This window comes from Oryctolagus cuniculus, chromosome 5 (genome assembly GCF_964237555.1).
Source record: "Oryctolagus cuniculus chromosome 5, mOryCun1.1, whole genome shotgun sequence".
Taxonomy (NCBI): Eukaryota; Metazoa; Chordata; class Mammalia; order Lagomorpha; family Leporidae; genus Oryctolagus; species Oryctolagus cuniculus.
In genome coordinates, this window is record NC_091436.1 from 54,481,844 (window position 1) to 54,496,208 (window position 14,365).

Here is a 14,365-nt window from a genome sequence, read left to right on the forward strand (position 1 = left end):
ATGACCTGGGAAAGCAGTAGAAGATGGCCCAAGTCCTTGGGCCCCCGCACCCACGTGGGAGACCCGGAAGAAGCTCCTGGCTCCTGGCTTTGGATCAGCGCAGCTCTGGCCGTTGCAGCCATCTGGGGAGTGAACCAGGGGATGGAAGACCTCTCTCTCTGTCTCTACCTCTCTGTAACTCTGTCTTTCAAATAAATAAAGTAATAAAAGAAAAAGAACAGCAGAGCCACAAAGGTCATAGACAGGAGGAACTTCGGAGGTCAAGATTTTAGATAGGTCTGGTGTTGTAGCACACTGGGTTAAGCCACCACATACAATGCCACCCAACTGCTCTGCTTCCAATCCAGGTTCCTTGAATATACCTGGAAAAGCAGTGGAAAACAGCGCACATACTTGGGCCCTGTCACCTACATGGAGGGCCTGGATGGAATTCCAGGATATCGGCTTTGGCCTGGCCCATTCTTAATCCTTGAGGTCATTTGAGAGTGAACTAGTAGATGGAAGACTGATCTTTCATTCTCCACCTCCCCTGCCACACATCTCTCCCTTTCTGTCATTCTGCCTTTAAAATAAATTAGTAAATATTAAATATTTAAATAACAAAGTAAACTTTTAGATGGTATTTCTATAGTGTGGCTATGCCCATAAGCAACTGAATAAACTGGAAATCAAAACTAATAGTTGGCAAAGACAAGGAATTATGAAGCCACATTAGAAGAATGAACAACTAAGATGGTAGATTTCTAGAACACCCTATATTTGTGTAATAGTTACAAATTATGTACAGTTATTTTATTTCTCATTAAATAGGTATGGAAACTGGGGCTTAGAAAGATCATGAAATTTGTTCAAGGATACTACACTATCCTGCCCACAGAGAAAAAACTGTGAACAAGGAAAAAGGAGCTGGGAAAACTGTTAATAGTGCCCCCAAACCCACCCTTCCCTTCACTGAGAATAAAAACCATTACCAACTCCCATTCCAGTTAGCCCTAAACAAAGGACTAAGCTCCAGCTCACAAGATGAAAGCAGATATACATCTTTTGGCAGTTTCCAACAAAGTTCGTTAAGAAACTGCTTTCACGAGAGGGAGGAGATGTACAATTTGGGACATGCTCAATCGGACTTGCCCCAAATGGTGGAGTTAGAATCATGCCAGGGGATTCCAATACAATCCCATCAAGGTGGCATGTACCAATGCCATCTCACTAGTCCAAGTGATCAATTTCAGTTCACAATTGATCACACTGATAGGTCTAAGAATCAAAGGGATCACACAAACAAGACTAGTGTCTGCGAATACTAACTGATAGAATAAAAAACGGAGAGAACGATGCAACATGGGAAGCGAGATACACAGCAGACTCATAGAATGGCAGATGTCCTAAACAGCACTCTGGCCTCAGAATCAGCTCTTAAGGCATTCGGATATGGCTGAAGAGTCCATGAGAGTATTTTAGGCATGGAAAGTCAAGACACTCTGGCAAAAAAAAAAAAAAAAAAAAAAACACAACAACAACAACAAAACAACCAGAGGACCTAAATGAAAGATCTCTGCGAGTGAGATCCCAGTTGAAAGAACAGGGCCATCAAAGGAGGTACCTTTCTCTGCAGGGAGGAGAGAACTTCCACTTTGACTATGACCTTGTCTGAGTAAGATCGAAGTCAGCAAACTCAAAAGGCTACCATAGCCTTGGAAACTCATGACTAGAGCCTAGGGAGATTACTAACGCCATAAACAAGAATGTCAAATTGTTAAGTCAACAACAGGAGTCACTGTGTACTTATTCCTCATGTGGGAGATCTGTCCTTAAAGTGTTGTCCAATGTGAATTAATGCTATAACTAGTACTCAAACAGTATTTTACACAGAACATAATATTTTACACTTTATGTTCTGTGTGGTGCAAACTGATGAAATCTTTACTTAGTATATACTAAATTTATCTTCTGTATATAAAGATAATTGAAAATGAATCTTGATGTGAATGGAATGGGAGAGGGAGCGGGAGATGGGAGGGGTGCGGGTGGGAGGGAAGTTATGGGGGAGGAGAAGCCATTGTAATCCATAAACTGTACTTTGGAAATTTATATTTACTAAATAAAAGTTAAAAAAAGAAACTGCTTTCACTTTTTTCTTCATTCCTTTATATATCACCCTGCCTGGAAATGGGATGCTGCTCTCATCTTGACCATGGATGAGAGACCACATCTTAGGGATGGCAGAGAGCTCACTCAGAAGATGCCTGGTCCCTGAGGAACTTTTAGACTGACGCTGTCAGAACTCTTTTTTATGTGCAAGGGCAATAAACTTTTACTTTTCTAAAATATCAATGTTATTTTTTTCTGTCATAGCTGAGAAAAGTACAAAATTGAGTGATAACTAAAATGAGGATTAGAAAGTTGTTATATAATGGGTTTGAAACAATGAATGATTCCTGAGTTCTGATGAAGGAATAATCCCTTTCCAGTGCATTACTGGGAGCTGGGGTAAGCAGAGAAAAGATAGTCTCCATTAAAAACACCAGACTTCCACCATTATGAGTGAATCAAAATGCTTTCGAGAAAAAGAGTAAGGCTGTTGGACATAGCGAAAGGACTAATCGAAGAGCGGAAGAGATGTCAGGCAATATAAGGAAGATCATGATGAAACAGAACTAAGGATTTTGTCACCAAAAAAAAAAAAAAAAAAAATGGATGCAGCTGTGCCAAAAAGTACTCTAAAAGGATATCCAAACGATCTTAAGTTTTCATAAAGAACTGGAGAGCTTATATTAAAATAAATTCCTTTGGGGGCTGGCACTGTGTCGTAGCGGGTAAAGCCACCGCCTGCAGTGCCAGCATCCCATATGGGCGCCGGTTCAAGACCCAGCTGCTCCACTTCCAATCCAGCTCTCTGGGAAAACAGAGGCAGATGGCGCAAGTCCTTGGGTCCCTGCACCTGTGTGGGAGACCGGGAGGAAGCTCCTGGCTCCTGGCTTCGGATCAGCACAGCTCCGGCCATTGTGGCCAACTGGCGAATGAACCAGTGGATGGAAGACCTCTCTCTCTCTCTCTCTCTGTAACTCTGACTTTCAAATAAATAAATAAATCTTTAAAAATTAATTAAGTAATTAATTAATTCCTTTGGTCATTAGGGAATGTTTGTCCTTTCCAATAGTACTGTTTTAGAAAAACTGCTTTTACAATATGACTTCCTCCTCCCTCTAAGAATGCAATTACAACTTTAAACAGCTGTTATAAAGAGGTACTGATACAGCAAATAGAGGATCATGTACCCCTCTTTGTAAAGCAAACAAAATTAAAGGAATTTGGCTATGGTTGACCTGATGCCACCAATTTTTTCCAACAAAATGCCCACAGGTAGCGATTTTGATACAGAAATGGAAACAACCAGGTTCGATTACCTTAGCAGGACCTTGTCAAGTGAAGCACAACTGAAGGAGAATGTGGTGTTAGGAGAGTTCGTTTATAGTTTTAAGGCTATTTGTTAGGATGGTTGGATCAATGTGTAATCAAGCAATAGAACAGGCAAAAAGAAGAAATTATATTATGATTTGTTATAATTCACAAAAATGCAAGATTGGACCAAGAGTTCTTTGCAAACAGTCAAGCAATTAATTCTGAGATTAGGCAAAGAAGATTCATAGACCGACTCCTTAGCATCCATGTGGGGTGATGTGTACTCAACAAATGATTCTTTGTCAAGCATTCAGTCATTCATTAAAAAATAAAAAAAGTATACTATGTCCTTCAACAGTAACAGTGAGCATATACCAAACCCAGAACTGTGGCTGGAAATGAAGTTAGAAAACTACCAATTAGTATTCTTTGGCAAACTGATACAAGCAAGCTCTCTTTCTTAAACACGGCATGAAAATATTAAAGTATGGAAACATAAAGGGCTATAAATCAGCAAACTTGGCAAATCCCCAAAATTTCCTACGACTAAACACAGAAACATCTCATTTCAAAGTCCTTTGCCTTTTCCCTGAATAAGTGTTTTAATGAACATAATCACAAGTAAGGCAAAGTTCCCTAAGCACTGGAAATCAAAACATCTTAATTGAATTTTTTGCAAAGCTGGTAGGGATGCTACCAGGAATTACAGACAGATGGGCTCATGAGTTACTGCAGAATACTTGATTGCATCAAAAGATTTATAAACTATCCTTTATTACCCTGGGTCAGAATGCTCAAAGCATTTGTGTATCTGACAAGAATTTCACATGCTGAACTACACCAGGGCTGCCAGCACCCTGTGCAATTTAAAACATTCACAAGGCTGTTCGAAGGTTTAAAATGTAGCACCTTTGTAAATGCTTATATCAGGGATACCGTTACATCCAAAGAGATGAAAAGAATAGCATATCCTCTGCCTTCTTGACTGTGCCTACAGCGTCCATACTTGCTGTAACTCCAAAGTAGAAGAAATAATCAATCATCATGATTAAGAGCACAACCAACAACAGGCCCTACAATCGATTTATTTATTTAAACATTGACAAAGAAGCAAGGACAGAAAACGGAGCCAGACTTCATATACACTCACGCAGTTAATGACACTCTCAAACCCCTCTCTCAGCTGTACTTCAGGTCAGAGAGAGTACGAACAGCACTGGCGCTCCATCGGGAAAACTGACAGACATCTGCCTGTTGGCAAAGCAGAACAAAATCTGCTACTGGTGCAAGCAGTGGACAGAAGGTGGAGCCAAGAAAAAACTAAACAAGCAAAGGGAGAAGGACTATTGCACGAGGGAAAGCAACATAATTTACACTGTGAATTCTAACAAAGATGGACTACACTCAAAGGAGGGGAGGGGAACCTACATCCTACAAAGCTAAGGTCTACACACTCATATAGGATTTACTAGACTGCTTCTTAAATCTCAGATAAGTGACACGAATACAGTTATCATATAGCATTTTCAGAATCACTTGAAGCATGTTTAACATAGAAAAATCTTAAAAATACACCTGATGAACTTCTCATTAATGTTTTACGTTAGACAGCCCAATCCACCAAGTAATCAGGTCCTTGCCATCTCAGCTGGGACAGGAGCGCAAGTCCCCCCTCTCTGGGAGGTGAAAGAAGAGGAAAGATTTCCGGACCTAACTCCCAGTGCTAGTCCCGCTGGAAGACCCAGAACAGCCGCTTACTTTTCCTGAGCCTCCATTCCCTTGCTGGTAGCGGGGGGCGTCACAGGCCAGGAGACATCTACTCTCCCTTCCAGGTTACCAAGGGATGAATCCACAGTGGAACTGAAATGTGGGCCACACCATTCAACAGGCACTCTGCAGAATGCTAGAATATCTATTTTAAAAAAAAAAAAACCAGAAAGCCGACAGACTTCAGGGACCACGCGATTCCCAAAATTGATTCTGGGGAACTGCGAAGCGCACACACAAACTTTAAAACACCATCGCATGAAAAACAGCGCCTACTTCAATAAAGGGGACTACGTGGAAACGAACACCCTTGCGGTGCCTGGAAAACTGATCCAGGGGCACCGTCTTTTCGTGGATTCCACCAAATCTGAGGTTGCCGAGGGTTACACAACAACGCAAGTGTTCGGGACTCAAATCCAGGCCTGACACCCTGCGGACCTCACCGGTGTCACCCGGACTTTCACACTGCAGGGAACCCACGGGGAGGGCGAAACAGTCGTTGAGTTACTGATAACTGAAGAACTTGGAGAGAGCGGCGGGCGAGGCGACCGCACCACCTCGCCGCCCCTTTCTCCTCCCCAGCCCGGGAGGCCCAGGGCTGCCCGCCCTCACTCCACCTCGGGATCCCGGCCGCGAAAGTCACCTGTGAAGGAGTCAGGGTAGATGGATTCCAGGGCCTCCAGCTCGTTACGCTGTTCCTCGCCGTAATCTGTCATCCTGGCTCTCGCGGCGTCCGCCCATGGATCTCGCAGACACCCAGGCGGCGCGCTGCAGGCGAGAGCGCGGCCGAGCAGGGAGGGCAGGCGGCCGTCGGGCGAGCGCAGGCGCAGAGCCCCAGCCGGGGAGGCCTGGGGCCCACAGCCAGGCCGGGCCAGCTGAGATACCCGCCCAGAGCCGGCCTCCGTTTGCTCCCCAAATCGGCGTTCGATTTAATCTGCCTACTCCGGAAGGGCGCCGCTTTGCCGCCTGCCTCACGTCAGCTCGGGGTTTGCTGGGACTTTGGACCTTCCGGTCAGGCATTCGCCAAGAACAGCCAGGGCCGGCTCCTGGGTGTAGTAGGGCCGGAGCGTGAAAAGCCCCTGAGCCCGGCGTCCTCGCTCGATGCGTCCGGGCTGGCGGCCGGCCTCGCGCGCCTGGGCGGGGCGGTGAGGCGAGTGCCGGAAAAGGGAGTCGTAGGCGGCGAGCCCTGTGGTGTCTGCTGGTGGTGGGGTTCGCGTGTGTTGGGGCTTTTCTTGGACTGCACGTTGCCCGACAGCCCACGGGAGTTGGGCGAGCGGCAGGGGCCAGTGTAGGAGCTGCTGAGCCAGGCTGTGTGTCCGCGCCGGGCGAGTCCGGAGGGTGGGCCCCTGGGCTAAGTCGAGGGGAACCGGAGAAAGCTGCTCCTGGGCCCGAGGTCTCCAGCCTGCCTTTTGTGAAGTCAGCGCCACTGAACGTAGACCTAAAATATCTGATTATTTCTGTGAGTCCATGAAGGAGATGTAGATGTCAGTAAATTTTGATATGCGTTCGGTACCTTGGACTTGGTGATAATCACTTCTCAGAACAAACAGTGTAAATAACATGCAAAGTAGATGCATACACAAAATGTATGCATTTAAGACACATACGAAAATAAAGTATTTGCGTCTGTCATCTGTTCACTGAAGGAATTGCAAAGATTGTCAGAGAACCATAATGGCAAAAGCTAAGAATGTGGCTAAATAAGCAATACGTTTTAGACTAATTTTTTTTTAAAAGATTTATTTACTTGAAAGAGATACAGAGAGAGGGCGAGAGACAGAGAAATCTTCCATCCACTGGTTCACTCCCCAAATGGCCACAGCAATCAGCAATGGGCCAGATTAAAGCCAGGCGCTTCTCCGGGTCTCCCACGTGGATGCAAGGGCCTAAGCACTTGGGCCATCTGCTGCTGCTTTCCCAGGTGCAGTAACAGGGAGCTGGATCGGATGTGGACCAGCCAGGTCTCCAAACAGTGCCTATATAGGATCCCAGGGATGCAGGAAGTGACTATACCTGCTACATCACAATGCAGGCCCCAAAAGGCCCCAGATGAACATTTTTTGAACTTTTTAGGTTTGTACTTTTGTTTATAAAAAAGGAACCTATGTTTGTTACATTATGATGTTAAGTCAAAAAAATTTTTGTTTTCTGTATTAAAGCTGGTTTCACTCATTTAATATGGGAAACACTTTTCAAATAAAATGCTCCTTAATCATGAAAGCTCTAGGGGCCGGCGGCGTTGTGACACAGAGGATTAAGCAGCCGCCTGTGGCTCCTGCATCCCTTTGTTTTACATCAGATCACTGTAATGTTGAAACAAAAGAGTGATAATCTGACCCTATTTTCATACTTTTGGGACAACACTGGTTATTGTGATGAAAATTTACTTAAGGGAGACAGAATCTGGAAGTGTAGAGACTAAATATAGGAATAATTTGTGCAAAAGAATGGTGATGTGGACTGGAGCAGCAATAATAGTAGTGAAGTAGTCATCGAATTTTGAATATATTTTAAAGAGAGAGAGCTGTTAGGATTTGATATAGGTTGTAAAAAAGAGAGCAATTAGGTGGTGAATTTCAGTAACACCATCCGGGAATTTTTTTTTTTTAAGATTTATTTATTTGAGAGGCAGAGTTACAGTCAGAGAGGCAGAGACAGAGAGAGGTAGAGAGGTTCATCCTCTGGTTCACTCTCCAAATGGTCATAATGGCGGAGCTGGGCCAATCCAAAGCTAGGAGTCAGGAGCTTCTCCCAGGTCTCCCATGTGGGTTCAGGGGTCCAAGCATTTGGGCCATCTTCCACTGCTTTCCCAGGCCATCAGCAGGGCTCTGGATCAGAAGTGTAGCAGCCGAGACTCGGGGTGCTAGTGCCACAAGTGGGAGGCTTAACCTACTGAGCCACAGCTCCGGCCCCTGGGCATCTTTTTAATTTGCCTTTTGTATTTATTTGAGAGGTAAGAAGACAGAGCTCCCATCTGCTGGTTCACTCCTCAAAGGCCTGCAAGGGCCCCAGCTGCAGCTGAAGCCAGGAGCCAGGAACTCAATCCAGGTCTCCCCCATGAGTGGAAGAAGCCCATTGACTTGAGCCATCACCACTGCCGCTCAGGATGTGTTACTAGGAAGCTGGAGTGAGGAGCCAGAGCCGGGTATGGAACTCAGGTACTCTGATATGAGACACTGGTATCTTAACCAGAGTTTTAACCTCCAGGCTGAACCCTGCCCGAATAACTTCTGGTTTAACACCTCATTTGTACCCTTTTCTGGCCATCTATGCTGATGCAAAACAGCAATGGAAGTGATCCTGTTACTGTGTAAATCAGATCTTGTCACTCCTTTGCTCATAATTCCTCCCCTCCTAACTCCAATCTCAGATGAGAGGCCCATGTCTTTACAATGCAGGCCCTGTAGACTCTGGCTCCTAAACCTCAGGACCTGCAGCTCCTGTTCCCTGTCTGACATTTTCTCTCCCTCTCTGATGCCTGTTCTCTGCTCCAGCCACAGTGTCTTTCCCATTCCTCAAAAATGCAAAGCAAATTCTCCTCCTAAGGTCTTTGCATAGGCTGTCCCCTCTACCTAGAATGCTCTTACCATACTCACATGGTTCATTCCTCATATCCTTCAAGACTTTCATCAGATGTCACTTTTTCAATGAGGCTACACAACCCTATTTAAAATTTAGAATTACAAATAATTCTCAGTACTCCCCATCCCCTTTACCCTAGCCTATTTTTCCACTGTAGCATTATACTAGAAATAGTTATATGTATGCTGTCTCTCCCTCTTGTAGAATTTAAGTGCTGTGAGGGCAAGGATCATTGTCACAGTTGTATTTTAGCTTAGATGGTAATCCCTAAAGCAGAGTAGGTACCTAGAAAATACTCACTTGCTGAATGAATGAATGAATGTAAAAGTACTGGATTCGAGGTTTTTAATACAAGGTTGTAGGTCTGTTTTGCAATTAATTTACAATATAGATTTGAGTAACAACTTTCTTGGGTCCCAGCTTTCCCATTTATATATTCAAGAAATTGTGTAAAAATGATTTCTGAGATTGTTTCCAGATATAAAAGCCTGTGGTTCTTCGAGATCACACTTATATTGGAAACAGTTTTATGGAACTAGACTTTAAAGTTAGCAGTTAATTTCTCTGACCCAAGGTGTTAGAGCCAAAGGAATATTTCCATGAGTGGAGTTGCCACTCTTAACAGCCTTGATATTAATGTTGAATCATATAACAAGTGGGTCCTCAATTCTGAGCAAAAACAAAGGAAGGCCAACACAAATTTTAAGTGGGGACATTTCCAATATTATCTTGCATTTAAGGACAAAGTATGAAGTGAGCAGGCAAGAAACAGTGTATACATGTTTCTTTTCTCCCATTTTGGCCATTTTGATCTTCCCTTTGACTTTCCTTTCTCCATCTTTTTGTCTGTCTGTCTCTCTAGCCTCTGCTTTAGAATAAAAGGAACTGGTTGGAGACGAAAGAGAAAATGAAGGAGCAAGGGAGGTTTGGAAGAGGATAGGGTTAGTGAAATGCAGTATAAGTTACTTAAAATGTATGGGGGGAAATGAATATGAGAATTAAAATTAAAAATTAAAATGTAAGTCACCAATTTGGGAAAATATGGTAAAGGGTTAAGTCAGAGCTTCTTCTAAGATATGTATGATTCCAATGGCAAATATTTTTTGTGAGGTCATTTCTAAATGAACTATTTTACTTCATTAAGAATGCTTTTTAAAAAAAATCCTAGTGTAATAAAAAAGATTTAGAATAGACTTAATAAAGTAGTTATGCATTTGCTTATTGTTAATCAGTGTGCATAAAGATTCTCTGTAAGATTCATGCAGTCTTTCTTCACATTCAAGTTAAGAATCATCTCTTCATGTTCTTTGTTGTCAAATGCACTATTGCTGTTTAATTTTGTACCTCTCACCATCATTTAAAAAATAGCAACACTGTTATACACAATATCATGGCTCTGTGATTTCTATTGGAATAATATAATTCTGGCTTCCATGGTACTCTAATAAGGACCCTCCAGCTCTGGAGCTATATATATGGGAGTTGGCAGCTCTGATTGGGGCACCCAGGACTCCCCATGCTGGGGGAAGACCATCAGAGAGCTTTGGAAGGGAAGAAATGCCCCACCCCTGCACTTCCCAGAAAGTATCTGAGAAGGAGCTCAAAAGCCAGGCACTCCAATGGGGGACAGTGTGAAATTACACACTAAATTATTATTCTAGCTCTGCCAGTAATGGCTTAGGTGGTTTTTGCATTTGGTTTTATCTTCCCTACAAAATATAAACCTTTCTCATCGGACCTCATAAGTTCTGCCACATTATCATTGGACTAAACATACTATTTTAGAGGCATCTTTATCAAATTCAAATCACTTTAAGGTGAAAGAATGACAAGCATAAGCTTATCTAATAGGCCTGCTACTCTGAATTTATGAAATCTATAAATTAGTAAAGCACACATAAACCCAGTTTCCTATTTTGTTTGTTTTGACATTTGCTTTTCCACATCTTAAATGCTGAAAAATATCTACATCAGTGTTGTGCAGCGGATTAACCTGCTGCCTATGACTCCAGCATCCCATATGAGTACCTATTTGAGTCCTAGCTGCTCTGCTTCTGATCCAGCTCCCTGATAATGGGCCTGAGAAAGCAATAGAAGATGACCTGAATGCTCAACTCCTGCACCCATGTGGGAAACCCAGATGGAGTTCCAGGTTCCTGGCTTTGGCCTGGCCCAGCCCTGACCTTGTGGCCATTTAGGGAGTGAACCATAGGATCAAGAACTCTTCTGTGTGTCTCTCCCACTCTCTCTGTAACTCTGCATTTCAAATAGATAAATCTTAAAAGAATAAACAGTTTATAGTATACAGTTATTGATGCCACTAGCTAGCAACAATACAAGAAAAATGTATTCAAGTATTTTATTTGTAGCCTAAAAAGAAACAGCTATAAGAAAGTTTATATTCAGCTATTCTTTCTGCACCTCAATACACTTTTTTTTTTTTTTTTGACAGGCAGAGTTAGACAGTGAGAGAGAGAGAGAGAGAGAGGTCTTCCTTCTGTTGGTTCACTCCCCAGATGGCCACTACAGCCAGCACGCTGCACCAATCTGAAGCCAGGAGCCAGGTGTTTCCTCCTGATCTCCTATGCAGGTACAGAGCCCAAGCAGTTGGGCCATCCTCCACTGCACTCCCGGGCCATAGCAGAGAGCTGGACTGGAAGAGGAGCAACCGGGACAGAATCTGGTGCCCCAACTGGAACTAGAACCTGGGGTGCCAGCGCCACAGGTGGAGGATTAGCCAAGTGAGCCGCAGCGCTGGCCCCTCAATACACTTTAAAAATTGAAACACGCTTTGTTTTGTTTATAAAATACTATCTTATAGATTTATTTTCCTAGAGCAAAAATTTTGCTTAGGGAGGAGCATACCACATATAGAATCACAGGATGTTGTGCTATAAGTGACCTTGAAGAGGTCTTAATCCAAAGGTTATTACTGATAAGCTTGCAGGTTCATGAACTCATGATGTGTATTGGTATATTTATTAATGTCCTATTGTCTCTGTAAGAAATGACCACAAATTTAGTAGCTTATAATCATGCAAGTTTATCATAGTTTTATAACTCTAAGGACAGTATGCCAGGGGTCCTCAGAAAGCTCAGATAAAACACATATTATGAAAAAAATTCCATGGATTTTTAAAAATCTTGCAATAAAATAAAAGTATCTTTTAATTTCATGCTTCCTAGAACTTTCGGAAATTCCTGAGTATAGTTCTTACTGTTCTGTGGGCAGTAAAGGTGTCAGCAGGCTGTGCACCTCCTCGGGCTTTTAGAGAGAGTCCATTTCCTTACCTTTTCTAGTTTCTAGGGTCTGGGCTTATTCCTCAGCTTGTTATTTCCTCTATCTTCAAAGTTCACAATGGTGGATTGGATCTTTCTCAAGATACATCAAGACACGGTTTATACAAGATGAATGGTTAGTGAATGTGTTTTCCTGATCCCTGTGTTGGCCCTTCATAACTATGGTCCACCAAAAACAGACTCACCATTTATAGCAGTATCTTTTTTTTTTATCCTTTATTTAATGAATATAAATTTCCAAAGTACGACTCATGGGTTACAATGGCTCCCCCCCCCATACCGTCCCTCCCACCCACAACCCTCCCCTTTCCCACTCCCTCTCCCCTTCCATTCACATCACGATTCATTTTCGATTATCTTAATATACAGAAGATCAGCTTAGTATACCTTAAGTAAGGATTTCAACAGTTTGCTCCCACACAGAAACATAAAGTGAAAAATAATAGATGATTTTTTTTTAAAATGATGATGAAATCAGATCAGACCTATTGTCATGTTTAATCCCAGTGAGAGTCAAGTTGGGAATTGATAATTTCTTTTTTTTTTTTTTTTTTTTTACAGAAGATCAGTTTAGTGTACATTAAGTAAAGATTTCAATCGTTTGCACCCCCATAGAAACACAAAGTGAAATATACTGTTTGAGTACTCGTTATAGCATTAAGCCTCAATGTACAGCACATTAAGGACAGAGATCCTACATGAGGAGTAAGTGCACAGTGACTCCTGTTGTTGACTTTACAAATTGACACTCCTGTTTATGGCATCAGTAATCTCCCTATGCACCAGTCATGAGTTTCCAAGGCTATGGAAGCCCCTTGAGTTCTCCGACTCTTATCTTGTTTAGACACGGTCATAGTCAAAGTGGAGGTTCTCTCCTCCCTTCAGAGAAAGGCACCTCCCTCTTTGAAGACCTGTTCTTTCCACTGGGATCTCACTCACAGAGATCTTTTTGCCAGAGTGTCTTGGCTTTCCATGCCTGAAATACTCTCATGGGCTTTTCAGCCAGATCCGAGTGCCTTTAGGGCTGATTCTGAGGCCAGAGTGCTATTTAGGACATCCGCCATTCTATGAGTCTTATAGCAGTATCTTGCCTGTGCCCTGCATAAGAAAGAGAACACTTGAAACTCCAAAGCAGGCTTGCAGTTAGTCTGTGGCTAATGAAATCAGTTCTTCGGTAGATTGGGTCCAAAAATTATGCCCCAGTGAGAAAAGCTGGTTTTCTAAGAAGCACTATGCCTTGAAAATGGGCCCTTATGTATGCAGGTACATTTCAGGTGGATAGTGGGACTCATGTGATAAGGCACCTCCTTGTCAGACTTCCAGTTATTCATTGACAGGAATGTGAGGAGAACCCTCCTAACACCTGTAAGGCCCTGGAAGGTTGGTAAGCTGCCTCCATTGCTATAGTCTAGCACAGAGACATGTAGTGCAGGCTCAGAAGTCATTCCAGTGCTATATTCAAACTTCATAACTTACGTGTAAGTGACCTTTGGCACATCGCTTCTCTGTGTCTCCATTACTTCACGAAAAAAATGGAGGAACTTGCTTCATCGATATTAGATAGGCTTATATTCCAATACAACTCATGATTCATCATTTATCTAACAATATGATTATATAAATAGGAAAATATTTCATAGGCCTAGAACTTTACAGAATTCTTTCACGTTTCCTACATTATTTAATATCATTTCAGAAAATTATTTTTTAATTTGTGACTTTATTTTTCACTTTGTTGAAAGTAGCTACAGTATAGTTAGCTCCATATTGTTTTTACTGTCATTAACCATCACCCCCTTCTACAGATGGGTCTGCAGATACCTGTCTGGGCCAGTGGGTGGCAGCAGAGGAAGCCAAACTATTACTTTTTTTTTTTTTTTTTTTTTTTGACAGGCAGCGTGGACAGTGAGACAGTGAGAGAGACAGAGAGAAAGGTCTTCCTTTGCCGTTGGTTCACCCTCCAATGGCCGCCGCGGCCGGCGAGCTGCAGCCGGCGCACCACGCTGATCCGAAGCCAGGAGCCAGGTGCTTCTCCTGGTCTCCCATGGGGTGCAGGGCCCAAGCACTTGGGCCATCCTCCACTGCACTTCCGGGCCACAGCAGAGAGCTGGCCTGGAAGAGGGGCAACCGGGACAGAATCTGGTGCCCCGACTGGGACTAGAACCCAGTGTGCCGGCGCCACAAGGTGGAGGATTAGCCTAGTGAGCCGTGGCGCCAGACTATTTTCTTAAAACCTGTTTTACTGAGATTAAAAATTGTCTTTGGTGGTTAGTATGGGAAAATAATTCAGGTCAGAGGTAATATATTTTGCTTC

At 43.1% G+C, this 14,365-nt stretch overlaps 1 protein-coding gene across 4 annotated transcripts in view; it reads right to left on the minus strand.

Moving 5' to 3' along the window:
• The window catches only part of RWDD1 (RWD domain containing 1), a 35,400-nt gene extending 29,267 nt beyond the window's left edge, over positions 1 to 6,133 (minus strand). For 2 of the 4 annotated variants that reach the window (XR_011388563.1, XM_051855397.2), the window contains exon 1: positions 5,813 to 6,105. Coding sequence is in view for 2 of the 4 variants with exons in the window: in XM_051855397.2 (XP_051711357.1) it covers positions 5,813 to 5,885 (73 nt within the window). In the remaining 2 variants the exon portion in view is untranslated. Of the gene's footprint in view, positions 1 to 4,552; positions 4,654 to 5,812 lie in introns of all 4 variants that reach the window. The other 2 variants (XM_070073683.1, XM_008263401.4) reach the window with 2 other exon arrangements.
• Positions 6,134 to 14,365: the final 8,232 nt, after the last annotated feature.